Source organism: Pteropus medius, unplaced genomic scaffold, assembly GCF_902729225.1.
Source record: "Pteropus medius unplaced genomic scaffold, Ma_sr-lr_union100, whole genome shotgun sequence".
Lineage (NCBI taxonomy): Eukaryota > Metazoa > Chordata > Mammalia > Chiroptera > Pteropodidae > Pteropus > Pteropus medius.
Window position 1 is genome coordinate 1,072,961 of NW_024352148.1, and position 21,296 is coordinate 1,094,256.

The 21,296-nt window shown below is 54.9% G+C and overlaps 1 protein-coding gene across 1 annotated transcript in view; it reads right to left on the bottom strand.

Moving 5' to 3' along the window:
- LOC120589351 (bifunctional heparan sulfate N-deacetylase/N-sulfotransferase 4-like) overlaps nucleotides 1–21,296 on the bottom strand; it is a 145,919-nt gene that overhangs the window by 37,089 nt on the left and 87,534 nt on the right. The window contains exon 4 of the mRNA XM_039846914.1: nucleotides 21,144–21,272. Coding sequence (XP_039702848.1) covers nucleotides 21,144–21,272 — 129 coding nt within the window. The remainder of the gene's footprint in view (nucleotides 1–21,143; nucleotides 21,273–21,296) is intronic.

The window sequence follows — 21,296 nt, forward strand, 5'->3', positions numbered from 1 at the left end:
CACACGTACGCTCTTCGAAAATGGGGACCCACATACCCTCAAACAAAACGTACGCGCGAGTTAGGCTTAGGGCACTGGCTAACAGGTTTCTAAACTTCGAGGACGGTCCTCAGCAGAGCAGGGCACCGAAACGTATTTTCATCGCCCACTCATTCGGGAGCACGTCTCGTTAGTAGTTGTTTCTGTTTAAAAACTGATCATTTATCAAATCACATATATTTACGTTCATCAATAAAACTAATAATAATTCTATTGCTAATGTCATTGAAGTGGTAAAAATGCTTTTAAAAAACAAAACAGTAGAGTTTCTCTTTTTTTGGCCAGACACACTCACAAACCCGGAGAACAAGGAGACGGATTTCAAACGGAACGCGCGCCCGCGAATTTGAAGTCGCTTTTGCTCCCAGTCGCATAGTCTGTCACCTCGCGGGGACCGAGCTGCCGCTCACTCATCTCTTCACGACTTTGTAAGCCTCACCGATGGGCCCATGTGGTGCTCCAGCAGCCGTGTAAGACGATCACACTAAACGACACGGTCACCGAGCTCTCTGAACGGTCGGCCCCGGGACGGCTCCTTAAGCACAGGGACTGTGAATGCAGACGGTGCCTGTGTTAAGAGGAAGGGCCTGAGGAGTTGACTGACAGCGAGGCCCCTTCGTGGGGCCCCGACCCAGTCTGGGGTGTCACCGTGGAGGGACGGCATGCATGCAGGGGCGCGGAGGGTGGCCTGCTTGTCGCCAGGGGTTTCAGGTTGCTCTAAGCGCCTTCCCGGGGGTCAGAAGGGAGACAGAGGCCCCGTCTCACCCGCTGCAGGGCCCCAGGATGTCTCAGCTTTCGGGGTGCACAGTGACACCTCTGCTCCCATCCACTGCGGCCAACACTCACCTAGCAGCGGTGGTACTTCAGTACGAGGGACGGGGGTTCCGGGGACAACGCAGACCCTGAGATGTGCGGTCCGTTCAGCTCCAGACAGCTCATCCTGTGCGCACTCACTGCTTCAGAGGACGGACGAAGGTCAGAAACGTCTTGTCCCCAGCCAACGTCCCAGTCTACGTACCCCCTGGGGGCTCGCGTGAGGACGGGGAGCTGGGACTGGGCGCCGTGCGGCCTCGCCCACTCACGGGCGCAGAAACACGGCCGTCGTGCCGAAAGCGGCTCTTGGACGGTGCTTTGTGTGCAACAGCTCGCATTTTGGTACAAGGTCCTAGCACCCTCACTTTGGGTGGTCTTGTCTCTGCTCCCCCGGTGGGCTCAGGGCTTGTCCTGACGCTGGCCGTCTGTCACCGCCTCCTCCGCAGTGACCTTGAGAGTCTACGACAGCCACTGGGTCTTACATCCCACGTTCGTGCTGTTTTTTCCCCCCAATCTACATTTTTGACACTTTGGGGTCAGAAATACTAATTTATTTCCATTTCAGCTTTGTTTCCTTTGTTTCTTTTTCTTTCCTTTCTTTCTCTCATTTTTTTAAGCGTCGTCCGCGCACCTCTGCTGAGCTGCCTGTTCCTCCCGCCCACACCGAGGCACACTGGATATGATCCTATGCTCTTAAATAACTTCTTTCATGCACGCCTACGTTCCAAACACACCTCCATCGATTTTTATATTTCAAAAATGCACGTTTGAGGGGAGGCGCAGAGACCCGCTTGGCCCCCGAATTGAGTACTTCGATTCGTGACCCTCTATGGAGAACAGGGCTCTTCCTGCAGACGCCCCCGCAGATGCGTGTGCAGTGCTCACTTCAGGACACCCCGCACCAGGCGGACCTGGCCCCACTCCCTTCAAATGACGAACAGTCTACAGCCACGCAGCTGCTCAGCCGACCAGAGGCCGAGTAGACCAGAGATGACCTTGAAGCCAGGATGGCAACGTCTGTGCAAGACGAGGACGTGCCAGCGGAGATCATGAAACCTGGCTCACTTCCACTGACACGGGTTTGTGGCTGCGCCGGCCCTGGAGCGAAGCGCACAGCTCGGGAAGGCGCGGCCACACTGGTACGCGGTTTGCGGAGACCTCTAGAAAATGTCAGAGCGAACGCCAGCCGTAAACTTCCTTCGAAAACGTCCTGTGCCGCCTCCGAAAGGAACAGCCGTGCCTTCCCGGGGGTCGTGCTGCAGGGAACAGGCTCGAGCTTGACGTCGGATGCACCGCGTGTAACCTCTGCGTCACTGTCTCCCCGCTGAGGCCCCGGGGGTTTGTCCGCTCGGAGCCCCAGCGACTCCACCTGCAAAGTGGGGACGGCGACACCCACAGGAGAAGGTCCTCGGCTCGCGGAGGGGACAAGTATTCTTCAGAATCCCTGGTGCTCAGTATCGCCCCAAATCTTCTGCAGCTTCATCTGCTGATGGTTCTTTTACCTGCTGCGAAGCGTGCACACACATCTTGAATAACTAAAACCGGAAAGATTTGGTTTCTAAAAGTCCCTCCGCATCTATTTGTCAGGGTTCCACTTTCGTTCCATGTTCCGAGTTACAGTTCGGGGGTAAGAATGTTCACAGATCTGAGATGGTTTACGGGGAAGACTATGTCAGATGGGAATGTAAGTAAAACGTCAAGAGCGACTTGAACTAAACAAGAGTGGGCAGGCAGGGGCGTGACAAAAGCTCACGACGCACGAAGCCCCACGTTCGAAGTGAGTGACGAGAGCAGGCTCATTCTCGGGGACGAGGGCGCGGGGGGTGTGGAGCAGCCAGGCGCGCCCTGTCCGCAGGAGCCACCACCAGCATTGTCACTGAGGGCTTCCCCGCGACAGGAACAGCTTAGTGTAGGAGGCAGTGCCAGGAGACAGTGGAGGGTTCCAGCAACTTCTCTCCCAGGATCTCCAAACGCCTCTAGCTCGCCCTCTCTCTGTCCTCCCCCTAGAGTTAGCCCTGGCATGGGGGGCATAGGTCTCGGGGTCCCAGGGATTTTGTCCTTCTGGTCCCCTCCCGCTGCTACCTGAGGATAAGTCTTGCCATTACCCACCCTGCTCCCCATAAGCCTGCTCCCCACAAGCCTCTGGCCTCATTCTGCCAGGCCTGGTGACCGCCACTTGCACGTTTCCTGCTGTGAGCCTTCCTTCCCGTCTGCATTTCTAGAATCCTAACTCTGAGTCTCTTTAGGTCTCCTTAGCTCTAGTGCAAGATCTCCGGCTGGCCTCGGCTTCCTTTTCCCCTGTGGAAGGGAACGTACACGGAGTCGCGGCCACCAGCCCAGGGGGCTGCCCGGCACGTCCCACGCCTCCAACCTCGGGAAAATCAACACTGGGCATGACTGCCTTCACCCTGGCCGCAAAGCAGCACCACAGCCCAGGCAGCCAGCCGCTCTGGCCATGGGCGGAGGTGCAGGGCACCCCAGGACCGGTGTCACGGCTCTGCCATCGGCACCCGCGGGCATCGCTTCCTGGGCGGCTCACACGCACACGAACGCCCCCGTCCACCGACGTCCCCGTCCCAGGTCCCCGCTCACAGACGGCCCCTGCCCGCCTCCCCGTCAGCACGTGCTGGGGCTTCTGCCTGAAGAGCTCTTCTTTTGGACCACACGCAAATGCTTGTCACCTGTCACCTTGGCCTTTTATTTCTAGGGTAACAGTCCATAACTCAGTCCACATCGACCAGCTCGTTTCCCACCCTACGGCACCCCGACTCGCCCTCACCCGCTGGTGGGCGCCCAGGCCACTCCGACATCACCTGAGACTGACACGGCCCACGGTACCGACAGGCCCAGGTCCGGCGCCGAGGCCGCCGCCTCCATGTCCCGCAGACAAGGGACGGCCCTCCTGTGCCCTCGACCCCGCTCCCAGCTGCACGCTCGCCTCCTGGTGAGACGCTGCTTCTCCGGGCGGCCAGGGCGCCCGTGCTCCCGCTGCCACTCCACGCTCGCTGCTGGGGACGGTCGGCGTGTGTTCAGTGGCCCTGGCGGCTGAGAACAGGCCCTCTGCCCGGTGTGACCCGACATTGCGCCCGGCCAGACTACAAGTTTCTCAGAGGTACGATTGAGTTGTATCTGTTTTTGTTAATTTTCCAGTGTATTTGTATTTATAATCGATAAAGTAACATTAACTTACTGAATTTAAGGGTTGGTGATGAATTTCACGTACATCATTTATAATTGGATATATTGTGAATAATGTTAATTTTGTACTAATAAGGAGCTTATGTTTTTCTACCTTTTTTTTTTGATATCCTGTGCTTGGAAATGCAACACACACACAGAAAGACGCGTAAAGCTCGTTTATAACAAGCCTTGGCGTCTGGCTGCGTGAGCCGCCCGCCTTGTTCTTCGAGGGTCATAAAATGCCGTCCCTGTTTGTGTAAGAACGATGCCTAAGCGAGCAGGACGTTCGACCGCATGCGATCTCCTCCATGTCCACCGACTGAAGGTTTTACCCAACACGAGTAACTGCGTCTCACGTACGTTACGCCTCTCACGACAAATTCAGACATGATTAGAAGAGAGAGTGTGTTCTGTGACCTAAAAGGGGCCGTGTGATAAAGCTGGCAGGTCTGGTGACTGAGAGTGACCTTGCAGGTGGCCTGATCCTGACTGAATTCCTACCTGGCCGGTCCCGTGGGTGGCCACAGCCCCGGCCTGCAGCTTCATTAGTGACAGGTCCTAAGCTGGCCCATGCACCTTTGAAATGCTAGGGGAACGCTCTTTGTCCAGACCCCTCAAGGGGCACGTGATCTCACGAGCCAGCTGTGCTCCATCCAGCCTTGCAGGTCCCAGCCTGGCTTTCTCCCGGCCTCCCTGTCATCTTCCTTAGTCCCCTCACTGATTCCAAACCTGCCCTTCCCCACGGCCACCGAGACCTCAAATAAACGCAAATAAACTCCTCTAACAGTTCTCTGCGGGGTTTGGACCTTCGCACTCAGCCAGCGGCATAGAGGTAGAAATGGGTGTGCCACAGAGAGACAGGAAGCCGGGGCTGTGAATGCCGAAATCGGGTCTGTTTCCCCTTCCTCGTTTCTAAAAGGGCCAAATCTGCCTAACAAAAAATTCATTAGGATTCCAGTATCTTGTGTTTAATCTGACAAAGTGATAAATAAACAACGTAATTCTGCTGTAAGAGAATAAATACCCGAGGCACTGAAGGCTTTGTTTCTCGAGTACTCCTGGAGTAACAGCAGTACTTGGGGATCTGAAGCCGTCCCCACTTCCTGCCCAAGTTTCTACTGTCATGCCTGTCACAGATTTCTCATGTATTTTTTCTCTCACGAGGAACATCCTAATAATTACCAAAAATATGAAGGAATCTGAAACACCAGGATGATAATCAAGGTATAGAAACGAAAAGTTTATAGAATTTTATTTACTCTATAATTGAACAATAATGATTATTGCAATTCCTTTCCTTCATCATCTCATCTAACAAGATAATTTTAGTATCAGTGACATGCGGTCACTTTATATGCGTGTGGTACCAGATTGTTTAAAGATCATAAAAATATGAAGAAAATAGAAATGTGTATGTACCTAAATACTGACAATATTTATTCAACAGCTTTGTCGCATAAGTGCTGGAAATAGATAAATGTTTAAAAAAAATTTTTTTGGACTAACTACGTTGGATAATTCTGAAATTTGGGACAAAAAGAACGTGTGCCCTTTTGGTAATTTATGCTGATGATTTTAAAGGAACCAAATATAAAATATTAATAGAAATAATTTTAAATATGTACAATTCCAAGTAGACGACGGGCATTCTACTTAATGTTCCCTTTCCTAATTACTGTCCGCCACACACGTATGACAAATTTTTAGCTAATCAAACAATTTAGAGACTTTTTCTCCTTGCCCATCGTATCATTAACAGCTCGCCGAAGACTAGGACAGACCTGAAAGGCACAGTCCCCTTTCGTAATGACACACCCGTGAAGCGGTTCTACCTGTGCCATCCCGCCAGGCTGAGAACGGCAAGCAAGTGAACCCCCAACCCCCCAAACCAGGCCGCGCCAGCTGGTTTGAGGTCCGTGCTTTCTTCGTCTGCCCTGAGCGACACACGGTTGCCTGGGGGGAGCTGGTCCTTTCCTGTCCCCTGTGACTCTGGCTGCGGTGCTTCGAGTCGCCTCCGCCCTGTCGGTGACGCCGCCTGCGGGTCCCGCATCATGCACCCTCGATCGTCACTTCGTCGCTAGTTTCTGAGGGTGAAGCTTGCTCGGTGGGCTCCTCATCCAGCATAGAGTCACGCGGATCATACTGCCCTTCTCGAAGCCAGCGTGTAGCGCACGAAGCGAATCTGTGTCTCGCACGTTAATGTGGCTTTCTTATCGCCTGATGGGCTTCTCGCAGAGGAGGTTTAATCTGACTTTTAAGCAGAGCGTCTGTATAAATGCAGATAAAGGGTCTCATCGGACTTTGCCTAAGATTAAGAATGCTGTGTTTCGAAGTCATAAAACACGGCAAAGAACCAGTGAAAGTGAGACGTAAAAAGATGTTGTTTGTTTTCCTGACTTTCTCTCTGTTTTCCTCTGTCCGGCTGATTTCCTCCTGTTTCTTTCTCAAGATAACTTAGGATTCAAAGTGCTTGCAAACGATAGCGCTCATCTCGGAGTCCTACTATGCGAAACGAGCTGTGGGATGAATCTGCCTCAGTATTCGGTCAGTCGGTTGGCGGATGTCACGTTTTCGGGTTGACCATTTTCCAGTTAATTCTGAAGGGCGGCCAGTGCGTCGCGGTTCCGTTCTTTTCCACTTAGTTACGTTAAAGATTTATTTCGGGGAGTCGGAGAGTTCGGTATCAGCTATTATTTTCCCCTGGATCTTCGCTCCTGACGCGGTAACGCGTTACCCCGTGTCCGTGCCGGGAGGCAGCTGCGTTTCTCGTCAGTGGCCCTCTGGTTGACGCGTGGTCATTTGTCCCCGTTTCTCCCGTCAGCCGACGCACTCGAGGCGACTTCTGATGAAGCGCTTTCGAGCCAGGACGCTCCTGGTCTGCGTTAATGAGCGAACGGTGGAAAAGGCAGCGTTCGAAACAGGAGAAATTAGAAAAAGAAAAATTATGAACCCTGGGATCCATCTTTCCATGAGTCGTAATAGTAATGTAATTAGCTATGAAATATGAGGCTGAAAAGTAGGAACTCTGGACTCAGGAGGAGGATGAAGGAGGGATGAAGAGAGAGAGACTCACAGAATCGTATGTCAGAAGAAAGATGGCGCAGAAAAGCCCGAGTTCGAAAGAAACAGGTTTAATCCTGTATCTGGATTTGGATGATAAAAGTCCCTCCGACCTTTATGTCTGCCCTCGAGCAGCGTTTCTTATGAACGGAGGTGTCTGGGGAGATTTTTCCACGGCATTCTTTAGTAACACACCTGTCACTGTAAACATAACCTGCCAACTTCCATCCTGTGACAAACGGGTGCGGTTAACTCACTCTGTCCCCTAACTCTACCCGTGTCACATGCAAACACAAGCTCAAGGTACAGAAAAGACTTAATTGTTACGTTTTCCCGTATTTATGAAAACATAGTAAAATCATTTTATCTTATTTTAGGTCTTCTGACTTTGTGAAATACACACACACACACACACACATATCCTTTCAGCCCCTCCGAAGAATTATATCCATTTATTTTCACAATTAAGCCTGTTTGTCAAGACCGGAATCTTTGCATATTTTATAAAAATTTGGTTTTCGATAAGTAAAAGTAATAACTCTGTGTTCCTTGGTGATTCATGATTGTATTTTCTCTGCATCTGCGTCTTAATTTTACAGCACAGACGTGCAGGCCAGCTCCGGCTCACGGGAGTACGGCAGAATGAGCAGAAGCACTTGGACGCGACCCCGGCTGGGGCTGGCTGAGAAGCGAGGTGCACTGCACCCCGGCCTGCTCCCCCAGGCTGGAGACCCGGGGACGTGAAGCAGAGGCACCAAACGTGCGTCTTTGCTGTTTTACCCGGTGGCTCTGATCGGGCGCCCTATGCTTGTCTTCGACGTCGCTGCGTCTTGGAGGAGCCACATCCGGCCAGAGTGGGAGCACGGCCTCCCTCTGGGGCTCACCTGTGACCCGCTGCAACCTCCGTGGAGCGTCCAACCTCCGCGCATGGCTGCAGCCCGCTGCGCTCGGCATCTCTGTCTAGCAAAAGTCAATAAATCAAGGCCGGCGACAGCACCCACCTCTCGGCCTCGGCGTGAAGATGCGATTAAGTCAGTACGTGCGAGGCCAGACGTTCCCATGTCTGGTACATAGAGAAGTTCTCAAAAAAGCTCTACTTTACTTAGCGAATTTATTTATAAGTACAGGGACTTATAAAGTACAGGGACGAGGTTAAAGGGTTTTTCATCTGTGGGGACGGGGCCTCAGTGGGACGTCTGTGCCCGCTGGGGGTGGCTCGGCAGTTATCAGCGTGCGGAGGGGAAGGGCCGGGCCAGGGAGGTACGTGGGGGACTGAGGTGCACGGGCCTAGGGCAGAGGCGCGTGTCATGCGGGACAAGGAAAAAATTAATGAAAAATATGTTACAAAATATGAAGCTTGGAAAAGATCAATTCTTCTTCGATTTATTGCAATATTATCTCCTCTTCCAATATCCTGATCAAAACGGTGTGTCAATGTGACTCAAACCCTATAATTGAAGAATATTTATATATTTATAATTATTTGCAAAATTCACTTATCAAATTTATATATTTGTTATTATTTTCAGCCCCTGCCTACTTAGGGGTATCCATGGTAAGTAAACAACAGCCGTGATAATGAAAATGTAATCTTCGCCCATAATCGTGATGGTGATGATGAGTGAGGCTTACTGAGGACGGAGAGGTTGTCAGGCGGCTCGTTACATCGGGGCTGACGTGGCATCGGGGTGAGAGGCTTGAAACACCTCAGCCAAATTTCCAATGTCTAATTAATCTACATTTCTAATTTAGATGAATTCCATGGTCATTCAAGCACTTATACATTAAGATATTACCAATTTCCTTGGGCAAATCCTTACTCATTAGTTAAGACAATTTTATGCATTAGGATGAGATTAAAAGCTTATTGAGATGAGCGGCAAGATGCGGTGTTGAAATGCCAGGAGAGCTGCTAATACCTCATTCGAAATGGAGATTCCAGTTGACGTTTTGATGTTCTGACTTGAACAGTCTGGCTTTGCAGAGAGCTCCTCCTGGCCGGCCTCGGGCACTGGCTCAGGGCAGACCGCTCTCTGACTATATTGGGAGCCATGTTCATTAGATACTTTGTCTGATAGACATTTATGAGCTGGTTCTCTATCTTCCAAAGTGGCAAGAGAGCAAGAGAGAAGTGGCGAGACCTGGAGGACGCTGCAGGGACCCGGCCGTGGGGCCGAGTCCCGGCTCCAGTCCCCTTCTGTGCCTCAGAGCACGTTCCTTCACGCCCACTCGAAAGCTTGGCGGAGGGATGGGGGAAATGAAATGTACCCCACGGGGCACAAACCGGGGTGCGTGAGCAAACGTGGGACTCCCGCCTCAACTGCCCCTGTCCTCAGCGCCTCGGATCTGCCATTCCAGGAAATGACCCTTTCCATTAGAGGAAAGATGGGGGCCCTAAAATGTCATCCTAGTTCACTGTTACGATGCTCAGTCATGGGGCAGGCTTTGTGGGCGCACACGGACTGCCTTGTTCTTTGCCCTGGAGAAAATGAAAAGATTTTTTTGCAATTACTAACCAGGAGCAGCGTGTGGGTAATATATCTAAATATGGGGATAACTTCTGCGTCTTATGGCACCTAACCTTTCTCTCTGTCCCTTGACTTTACGTGTCACCACGATGCCTCTGTGTCTCAGCGTCAGAGCTGAACTGCAGACAGTGGTCTGTCTCAGAATCAACTCATCAGCAAGTGCCCCCGCGACAGCCCTGTCCCCAGGCTCGCCGCTGTCCCCCCGACCCCGTCCTAGTGGCTGCTTCGCCCATCGGCTGCTGCAAGCTGAGCCACGTGGGCCGTCGCTGACCTCTCCTGGCCACGGCTCACGCCAGGGAGGATGCACACCGCAGCTGGCCCCCGTCACTGCCTGCGCGGGCGCTGCTGGCCACATGCGTGTCCGCTTCACAGTGCGCTCGGCGCCTCTCGCCGCCCGGCTGACCGCCGGCTCTTCTCCGTGCTGCGTCGGACCGTTTCCTTCGAAGCACAGGCCGTCTGCCTCAGACCCCTCTTTGAACTTGCCGACGGCTCACGTTGCGTGTGCGTAAGTACAAGGTCCTGCGTGGTCCACTGCCGGCCGCCCTGTCCCACCAGAGTCCACGGTCTGCGGATCCCTCGCTGCCGCCTGCTGGTCACGGCGGAGGCCTCCCCAGCCACCACCCAGCCCCCGCTCGCTCTCCCTCCTTATCTGCTGCCTCCTCGGTGGCGAGAGGGTGGGGCTGGCATCAGGGAAGGAAGGGACACGGGTGGGGGACACACAAGTCAACAGGAAAGGTTCGGAGAGCGCTAGATGCCGAGAAAAACTCAGACGGACGTGTGACAGTGAGTGACAGGGTAAAGGCGTGCAGCCGCCTTCTGAGGGGCGAGTTCTGACCTGACCCGCGAGAGGCAGAAGGAATCGGGCTTGCGAGGGACAGCGTCACAGAAGCCTCGAGGGCCAGCGACCGTGGGTGCTGGAAGGCCTGTGCGGGCATGCGGGTGGCACGCCGCAGCGTCATGGGGGACGGCAGAGGCCTCGGGGCTGCAGAGAAGGCGGCGGGCCAGGGCGCGGCCCGGGCTGGGTGCTGCTCCAAGGCTGAGTGAGGAGCCCTTGGGGGCCCAGAGATGGCCTGGCCCCTGGCCTGGCCTCTCATCTCACAGTGACATCCTGACTGCACTAGGGACAGCGGGTTCTTGGCGGGCAGAAAGGTCACCGCTCTCTGGGGCAGAGACGATGGAGCAGCGTGTGGCAGGCTCGCTGTGGAAATGGGGAGCAGAGAGCACTAACTGGAGCGCATTCCGGAAGCTCAGATGACGACGCCTCCCGACGTGACTTGGGGCCTGCCGCCCTCTAGAAAGTCACTCCCGGGACCACAGCGAGGGAGCCGGTGACGGCCGGGCCTGGCTCATTCTCCCTCTGCTTGCGGATCGATGGGCTTTTTCAAAATCTAAGTCAGTAAAGATTGAAGAATCACTATACGAGAAAGCACATGCGATTTCCAAGATGCATTCAGCAAAAGGCAGGACACAAGTCGCCTCCGATGTGGGGTGACGTGATGTGTGTATGTTTTTTATTTCTCTGAAGAGCTTGTGACTGCCAGCTCTGCGCGTGCATGAGCGCGGCATCTCGGCCGCGTAGCCGGCTCCGCCACGCAGGCCTGATGGCGTGAGCTGGTCTGAGTGAATCACAGAACGGACTTCGGAGGAGAAACTGCAGGGGGGTGGCAATTGTCAAGTCACATGTTTTATTCACGCCTCATCTGCACGTGAACCTGCGTGTGGAAGAGAATTTAAGTGGCTGTAATAACAGCCTCGGGAAGGAGCCAGCGTCTGCTGCTCACACTTGATACGTTGAACGGCATTAGCGCGTCCCTTAAATCGTGTTAGAAACGACACCTGTGAGTCGGGGAAACGCTTCGTGCCCGCAGTCTTTTCTGTGCCCAGTGGTTCCCCGCCGGGCCGAGGGAGGCTGGCATTCGCCGCCACCCTTCCGCTTACGGGAACCTGACAGTCCCTCACCTCCAAAGCTCTCGCCGTCTCTGGTTTGGCTGACGTTCTCGCAGAGGCCCCTGAGCACCGACTGTGCCGTGCAGTGTGACGGGGACAGACCTGTGTGGTCGGCGGTGGTGGCTGCGACGGCCACTCCCTACCCCGCTGTGACAGGCAGCGAAACCCAGCCCAGTCTCCTGCTTAGCACGCGGAGTCAGGGTTTTAAAATTTCTGTTAAGTCCGGCACATTCATCTGAAGTGTCTGCAATCACGCGACAGTTGGCATGTCCTTCCATCGTTCGCGACGTTAATGTTTATGGGTGAAACACAGAGATCGCTCCGATTCTGCTTATTCGTCATTCGAGCAAAACTCCCACAGCAGCCGGGGTTGACTGTGAAGCGTGAACAAGGCCCGGACCCCCCGTTCCCAGCAAACCTCCCCCCCTCACCAAAATAAAGAAGGGTAGAAACGGCCCTATCAGCAGCGGCAGGAACGACGACACCGAGATGGACGACACGGGGGAGGAGCTCGCCTGCCAGACAACAGAGGCTCCTTCGAGCCGTGGCCGGTGGCTCGATCCGCTTCACGGGAATAAGGTAGCGACAGGAATTTTCCCATTCAAAGGCGGCTCGGAAAGCGACGTGGTACAACCAGGAGCAGGTTCAGAAGCAACGGCCACGCGCGGAAGCGAAAAGCTCCGTGACGCCGATGTCTCTCCCAGGACGTGCGTGTTTTGGGAGAAATGGTCACGCACAGTCCGGCCCGGGAGCAAGCCCCGGGGTGAGGGCGGCTCGCGCCCCCCAAACCACGCACAGATGAAGACGGCACACGCTTCCACTTTCCCGAACAGGAGTCGCATCCGAGTCATTTCCGTTTTCTCCGGGAAATCGAGGCGCTCGCTCTGGGCCGCGCGCGTCCTACTGTCTGTGTCGGGAGTGAGGGAGTGGACATTCTCCCCGTTTTGAAGACAGAGGAACCCCGAAGCCTGGGGAACCCCATGGCGGTTTCTCTGCTGTTTAGGAACCACGGACCGAGGTCTCCCGAGTTTCGGCCACAGGAGGAGCAGCCGCCTTCCGCCGCCCACGAGGGGGAGGGGACGGCGCCGCGCTGCCTTCGCTCTGCATCCCCCCCTGCTCCTGTGCCCCCCTCCTTGCCGCTCTGCCCCTCCCCGTCCCTCCCAGCCCCCCATTCTCCTCTGTCCCTTTCCTTCCGACACAGTGTGATGGCCCCCGTGACACGCCTGGGTCACGATGCTGGGCTTTCCACGCGCGCACGGCAAACTCCTGGAGGCCACACAGCCGGGCCTGGGCGCGTGTGCAGCACACACCCATGTGGCACGGCGGTGACAGCCGACGCGCAGGCAGGAGGGCCAGGTGCGGAGGAGCAGGTGCGGGGCAGAAGCGGGCTTCGCAGCAGAGGGAGGAGGCACGGGGGCCACACGCGGACCCTGCGACACAGACAGTGAACCCTGCCAACCACACGCCCGCTGACACCCCCGCTCACGCCCCTCACCCCCGCAGCAGACGGTCTGCTTGCCGTGCAAAAGCGTGCACGACCTTTGCTTCGCCTGCTCGGACACCAGGGGCCCCGTAAACCCACCACCTGCAGCTCCTAAACCCGCCAGGGTCACCTGCCTGCCATAACCGGGGACGCAGCTTCCCGCTGGCGGGATCGCGCCCTGCACGGCCTCACCCCGCCTCCCTCCCGGCCATCCGCGCTGGCTCGTCCCCACGCCAGCTGCTCGGCACAGTGGCCGTCTTCACGCCTTCCCTGACCAAGCTGGACTCACGCAGACACACGCACACAGCACACCCATGTGACAAGGAGCTCAGCACGAAGGTCTCCTCGGAAAAACTCGAGAATGCGAAGAAACGAAATGACTTAGGTCCATGTCCCAGTGAGGTTTTGCCCGCCAAGCGGCAGACGGTGGCGTCAGAATCATAAATGAGGCACCAGGTTTCCAATTATTTTCAGCAATCATTTTACACTTGATTAGATAAGTCTCAAAGAACAATTTAACAAACAAATATTAGCTCGAGCTGCCTTTAGTGACAGAATCCTTTTGGACACCTATTGATAAGACAATATGGATGGAGATTATAAGGCTTTAAAAAAAATCCTCAATGAATATCAGCAAATTAAGTGTTTACATAAATACGATCATATTAGCACATAAGCCACTAAAGGAAAAACCGAGACAAAATAATTTGGTCTCCTGAGATACAATAATACAAAAACATCAACCTGTTTTCAAAAAGAGTTCAAATTTTTATTTTTACAGTATCCGACTCTGAGGCAGGGCCAAGGGGAGATGAGGTAGGAATGAAAAAATGAAATAAAGTAAAATGACCTCAAATGCTCTATTTCGCTGTACGTTAAAATTAAAAGCAGCATCAGTGTTAAGGAAGAACAAAACAAAACAAAACATATTGAGGTGTTTAGGTGTTAGATAATTTGCCGAAGAGATAACAAAGTCAAGAATTCTGAACTCTCTGACTGGGTCAGACACACACGGAGAAAACATGCGTTTAGTTTGAACCCGGGCACTCGTGAAACGCGCCTGCTTGCCCACCGTCCCACCAGCCCATGTCACACGGACACCGAGTTTCTTTGTTATTACCGTGAATTCACTGATTTTGCTTCAAAACTGCCCCTCCGTGTCAAAGCATTACGCACATGACATTTATATATCACTACTTCAAAAAAAAAAGGTTTATCTATTGCCTAACATCCACAAAAGCAGGAGGCTGTATGTTCTGCTGTTGAAAATTTATTCATGCTAAAGAGTTATTCCGCCGCCCTCGAAACATGCGTTGGGAAAACTAAATTATCCCGTTACGCTGGACGAAATAGACTTCCTCAATAAAATACGGCTGCTTTCACTTATTTTTCTACAGGAAGGAAATTGAAAGAAAAAAAAAACAACACAATGCAATTTTATGATTTGCTCGTGGTCTAGAAATACACAGGGATGTAATTTGTGCACCAGCAGGACGGGGAGCGGCCGCCGCGTTAGGAAGATGCACGTCTGCGGGATAACGGCATCTTCCTCGCATCTGACGAGGGGACACGCTGCACGCTGAACCGCTGAGTTCTCAGCAGTCCTGCTGTGGGAAAATCCCGCGTGACCCCGAGCGTGGGGGAAGCCCACGCCCTCCGCGTCTGTGGGCTGACTGCCCCAGTGCCCCACATGGGGAGGCCACGCACCTGAGCCGCCCCGGACTCACGAGGGCCCCGTGCCCGTGTGAGGCGCTGGCGACTGGTGACCCATGTGCTTTCGTAAAGGTCGGTCTCGCAAAGCTTTAGTTAGAAAAACAATTTTTAAAAAGCGGGTGAGGGGGGGTGGGGAACAGGTGGCCATGGCCTTTCGGTGACCGGAAATGCAATTTGCCACAATCTACACTCCGCGGGAGCCCGTCCTCCCGGGCTCTGAGCCCGAGGTCCCCAGAACGCTAACGGCACCCCGATCTCTGATCCGGGAAGAGGTAGACTTCGCTCTGGGAGAACAAGCAGGTATTTACTTGTTTTTAAAAAAATAAACACTGTGGGAACACACACACAAACTTCCCACGATCCCGAGTTAGAAATATTAACATATCGTTTTATAAAGAATTCCATTTTGGTGGACTGCATAGCGGCCTTGCTCTAACGGGATGTTACGCGAGGGTGACACCTCCCTACGAGGCATGGCGTTTACAGGAAATCAGTCGTCGCAGGAGACTCGGGGCCTTGGGACCCGTCGGCAGCCGTCCTTTGTCACTGGCTCCGAGCAGCCGCGGAGGCCTCCTGCGCTGCGTCTTGCTGGGCTGCACAGGCCGCGTTTCCGTGTGCCCCCTCGCAGGGCCTGGTCTGTGTCGCTGTATCCTGTGGAAGGACTCACGGTTCGGGCCAGGTTCCTGGCGGCCGAGCTCCTCCTGGCCGCACAGCCCTGCAGAGCCAGCCCTGATCCGCACGGGACACAGGGAGGCTCGTTCCGGGCCAGCAGACGGGTTGCTGGCCGCAAGTGCATCGCCGCACCTCTGCTGTACTCCACTGTGGATTCCCAGTGCACCCTTCCCCCGGGACGCAGTTTTTGTTCATCTGAATTTGCGACTGGCTCGCAGGACAGGGAGGGGGGCGGGTCTGGGCACCTCTGGGAACTCGGGAACATGCACGGGATTTCCTGGACCCGGGGTGGCTGTTCTAAAGCTTCTAGAATCTAAGCATCTTTCAATGTATCTGGCAAGAAGACTTAGAAAATTCTATCTTCATATTGTTCTTCGTGTAGCAGAAAATTAAAATGACTTGAGAAAAAAACGACATCCAGTCGGGCACATTCATTTTAAGCTTTTACTGTCACTGGTGACAGCGTCTGCAAAGCCTCCAGCCTTCCTCGCGGCCGTCAGCTGCTGCATATTTTATGGGGTAGTGTCTCGGCTTGAATGATAGTGGGTTACCTGGCATAAGCTGCTTCACCTCATACATGATTAAATTATATTTCTTCCTGTCTGAACAGAGATTATGTTGAAAGTGCAGGAAGGATTTGGCACCGGGGAAATGAACGCTGGTATCTGGCGGTGTGGAGGATGCAGGGAAATATCAGGATGGGAAGAGGTCGTGACAGAACCTGAGAGAGACGGCAGGAAGCCATCTGCATGCTAAGTGCACGCGCGCCCAGCTCTGCTTTCGAGCTGTCATTCAGACGGCTCTCCCATCACTTACTTTTCAATTGTGTGATTCATTTGGGCAAAATAAGTTGGTACCTAAGGAAATCAAGAAACCCCATTCCTGTAATTCGCCTCATCAAAAGATCAAATACATGACGGTTGCAGTTCACGTGTGAGTCAAGAGGTAGAAATATCCACCAGTTTGCATTTTCTGTCTCAGGGCAGATTAGAAAATAATGATATCTTAAAGTGGACAACTCCGAACATAGGACACCGGCTCGATTCAAAATTAAAATTAAAAAAAAACCCTGAAAACGTATGAAGAACACAGATCGGATGCTTCTGAGCACAGAAGGCCACAGGTCTGCTCCAGAGCGACGTGAGCCCCCAGAAGCCGGTCTCGGCCGGGCTCACGCCTCGGGCTGTGGGGCAGGGTCGTGGGCCTTACAGAGCAGAACACAACGTGGAGTCCTCCGGCCTCCTCGACCCGCCCCTTCCGCTGGGCAGACGGACCGCCGAGGAGCTGGGACGCTGCCGAACCAGGTTTCCGGGGCTCTGGAGAGGGACGTTCCAGGACACCCTCCCCCCACAGACTTCACTAGCCTCGGCGGACACTTACATACGGGTGAACCCAGAAACTACCGAGAATTTGGCACGGTTCTGGGAAACCTGCCGGCGGACCTTCATTTGGCCCTTTGCTTCCCTCCGTACACCCACCACGGACTCTCCTCCCACTTCATTTCCTTCTTCTGTTCTTGGACGTGTGAAGTCGCCCCTTCCTCCTTCCTTCTGGGCTCACAATCAGAGAGTAAAGCCACGTGGACTGTGCTGGGTGGCGAGATTTATCATTAAATTTCGCTTATTTATTTTTTTATGTTTCACAGTGAGAGAGATGCGCCCCGGGTCTGACTGGGGATCGGAAGAGAATCACAGGTTCTGAGCGCCAGATGCGGTTAAAATAGCGTCGGCTATCGAGACTCCACACTCCCGCGAGATTTCTGTCCGCGCGCTCTGAGCGTCAGATGCGGTGTTAAAATAGCATCGGCTATCGAGACCCCACATTCCCGCGAGATTTCTGTCCGCGCACGTCCCGTGAGAAGGGCGGCATCTCACGAAGCGGCCCGCACGATTCCCCGGCAGATTTCACCTAAACACAGCACATTTATCCTCATTTGACGCTGAAACTATACTACTCTTTTCTCCGGAAGCGATTGTGGGGCTTCCATTATTCCCCGCTAAATATCTTCTCACTAGATCGGGTCTATCGTTCCAGTGGGCTAAGAGCCGCTGGATATTCTCACTGTCACCTGGGGCCTGGACCGCCACCGCCCGCTTTGTGCCATGCCGTCTGTAACCTCCTCTGTCTATCCATCAACACTAAGCCCAACACTGAGGACGGAAACCCAGAGATCATCACAGCCTCATGCAAGGATCGCCACGCGACAGACATCCCCTGTACTTCTGTGACGCGAAAATGTAGATCGTTCATGAAAACAGAAGCCAGTCTGGCCCTTACCCCAGAGCGTTTAAGCCACTCCCCTTGTGCGAGTCCTCACAGGCGTCACTTTCCCTGCCTCTTGGTCTGATGGGACAGCAGGTAGACAGCACGGTCACCTGGCTGGATGATCTCAGGGATGCTGATTCCTACTACAAACGTGTCGCCCCAAGAAACTTTGGTCCCTAAAGTGATGACGTCACAGACCTCACCTTTGGGAGCTGGGTCTGTTAGAATACAAATATCCTTTCGCATGTGCATGTTAATCAGCTCCTATCGATAACATACCGAAGGGGCAGTGAACTTACAGATCCTTCCATCACTCCTAAGGGGACAGACGCTCTTTGCTCTGATGAAGATTTAAGTGACAGCTGGGGAAGAATGGGCCGGAGGAGTGGGCTGGGTGTCACGCTATTTGTTCTGTTTTCTCCTCACCCCAGTCCTGCAGGCTCGTTCCGTGCGAGGTTCACTGGGACCGTCTGATGTGAAACTGTCGTTAATCAAGCCGCCCAACACCTGTGTCCCACGTCGGCAAGACAGGTGGTCACAGCCCAGCGCTCACGCTGCCTCCGCCGGGCGAGGACACGTGCACCGGAAACCCATGTCGGCTGCATCTCCCCTCGCTCTGCCCCCTCCTCCTGCGGCCCACTGGCCGCACCCACGTCCAGCCTGCTCCCCACATCGAGCGGCTCATCTGGTGTGACGGCCGATTCCCTCTGACCGGGTGGCAGGGCGCCCAGGCACTGCTCAGGCGTTATTCTGAGCGAGTCCGTGAGGGTGAGCGGCGTGATGCCATCAATGGAGCGGTCAGCCGAGACGTGCACAGCCCTTGCCCACCCGATGGTCAGCCCGCAGGGAACAAGACGCCGACCCTCAGTGAGAGCAGGGACCTCCGCCTGCTGCCCCAGAGCGGGACCTTGTCCTTTCCCGCCTTCGAGCCTGAACGGAAACACGAGGTCTTCCCAGGACTCGGCCTGCCAGCCCCTGGACTGGGACCGTACCATCTGCCTGCTGGGTGTCAGCCCAGGGACCCTCACGGAGACGACACCACAGCCTGGGCCCTGGCCTGGGGACCTGTACGGGGACGACACCACGACCTCCTGGGCCCTGGCCTGACACCCGCATGAGGACGATGCCATGGCCTCCTGAGCCCCGGGGACCCGCATGGGGACGACACCACGACCTCCTGGGTCCTGGGCTGATACCCGCATGAGGATGATGTCATGGCCTCCTGGGACCCGGGGACCCGCACGGGGACGACACCACGGCCTCCCGGGCCCCGGTGTGCCGACAGACCTTGAGAGCCGGCCGCCTCCACGATCACATGAGCCCATTCCCGATGACACGCTCGCCCTGTCCCCACCTGACTGGTTCTCTGGGGAGCCCTGACTAACACGCCGGAGGCTTCTGCCACGAAGCTCTAGGCGGAGCCCCGTCCTGGCTGAGCCCACCAGGTGCTGCCTGCTCCCTTCTCCCCAGGGTGCTGAGCGGCGCCCCCCTGGCCGCCGTGGCCATCTGTGTTCTGAGTGGCGTTGCTTCTTGGCATCATATCTTTGGGGACACTCGTTGCCCAGCCCAGGCGTTCTGCTGCCGGACTCCGGGGGCCCCGTGCGGTCCACGCCGTGGACGGTCCCTGGCGTGGCTCTTTCTGCTGTGCCTGCCGCGGTCTCTCCCCTCGGCTCATGTGGCCTGTTCTGAGCCTGCCGTCAACGCACAGCGAGAAAGCACAGTTTGTGACTGGATAAGGGAAGCTTCCTGAACTCTGCCCTGTCCCACCTGCATTTCAAATAAACCTATGTGGCAGTGACAAGCTTTGCAGGTGAGGTTTCCAGTGGTGGTGTTCTATTAGTTCACAAGTGTTAAAGGCAGAATCGCCAAATAATCTTCCATCTTGCACAAAGGACCGTCGTGAGCCTCTGAATGATGCTTTAGAAGGGGTACTGAATTCAAAATTTTAAAAACAGAGTTAACAATCCATCTCTGTAACGACCAAGCGGCCAGACCAGCCTCCAGGTGGTCACCAGTGGTGGCCGCCAGACCTGGAGGCACGAGGTGTCGGTGGGGGCCACCAGTGTCCCCGAGGCGGGGGACCAGAGCACGTTCGGGGTCGGGAGTGTGGCCCCACAATGCACATGGGCCCCCTGCCTCTACAGACCCCAAACCCTCAGTTAGCAAGGGGTGGGGTGGCTGAGGAGCACGCGCCCTCGCGTCCTTCACAGCCACGTGCCACCCCGATTTCCGACACATAGCTGTAGAACGTTTTTGACACCTGTTAAGCGTCAACAAGTCCGAATCACAGAGAAAACCCTGGGGCACCCCGGACATGTGTGGTAGGGACCCGGGACATGGTCTGGGCACACAGGTGAGCCAGCAGGTTCTGAGAAGCGGCTTCCGGCTGCAGACGGCCAAGCTGTGCCGCGGCACAGGGCCGCCCAGCACCGCAGACTGTCCCTTGTGTCGTGAACACCTCTGTCCTGTGAGAGGCATGGTGTTGGTCACTCACCCTCGGATAAAGCATTTCACCCCGACTCCTGGCCCCTCCGATCTAAGTTACAGGTTTTCGTCCTTACGCAATGCGGGTTTTGATTTAACGTCTTCAGATATTTAAAACACCATATATAAATTACTCAAATCACTCATTTTAAATGTACCTGGAGCTTCCCCACAGACAACCGAGCTGCGGCTTTGTTTAAAGCGTGGATGGTTTTCTGCGAGCATGACAATTTCTCACGTTAAACAAAGTGGGCACAGCTGGGTCACGTTTTCGTGGCCTGAAGAGGGATGTGTCTCAGAGAAGCAGGTGTCTCTGAGACACCGGAAATGGGATCTTTCTGGGAAGAAAGTCAGGCCAATGCACGGTCCCCACACCACCGCACGCACCGCACGTCACAGGAAATAACCCGCAACACATCGAAAGCAGAAAGGACACGAAGAGAGAAGAGCAGGCGAAAGTCTCTGCCTTCGATCGCACATAAAATGAGTGGAGGTTTTCACGCGGGCCTCCGATAGGGTCACGGGGGGAGGACACGCAGCTGCCCATGGTCAGTGTCGTCTCGCCCCGCGGGCATGTCTAGAGATGGAGTCGCTGTGCCTCCCGAGATCTGAGCCTGGAGCCCACTCCGCTTACGGGCAAAGCAGGCGCCACCAAGGCGGCTGGGGACGTTAACTGCGGCCAGAGGGCAGCCTGCTCACGTGGCTTCACTACGGTCGGAGACTGGCGGCCAGCACAGGGGTGTGACGTCGCATCGTCTGGTCAACACAGGCTTTCTAGCCAGTGGGCCTCGCCCCTGGTTCAAGCTCATCGGGGCACTGAACCTTTTGGAGGCGGGGTCTAATTCCCTCGGGAGGGCTGCCGGTTCCCCACTGTCCCCGCGAAAGGGCCGCGAAGGGAAACCACACGAAGCCGCGTGTGAAACGGCGCCGCCCGAGGAAAGCTCTGGCGGGGTACGTACTGGGTTCAGCAGGATGGTGAGGAAAAGCTCGCCGCCGCGGATGCTCTTGTCCAGCTCCTGAGGCCCTCCGGGGTACTCCTCGTAGAAGATGGTGTGGGTGAACAGCCCGCAGGTCTGCCGAGGGAGCACCTGGCGGAGGGAGCGGCCGCTGAC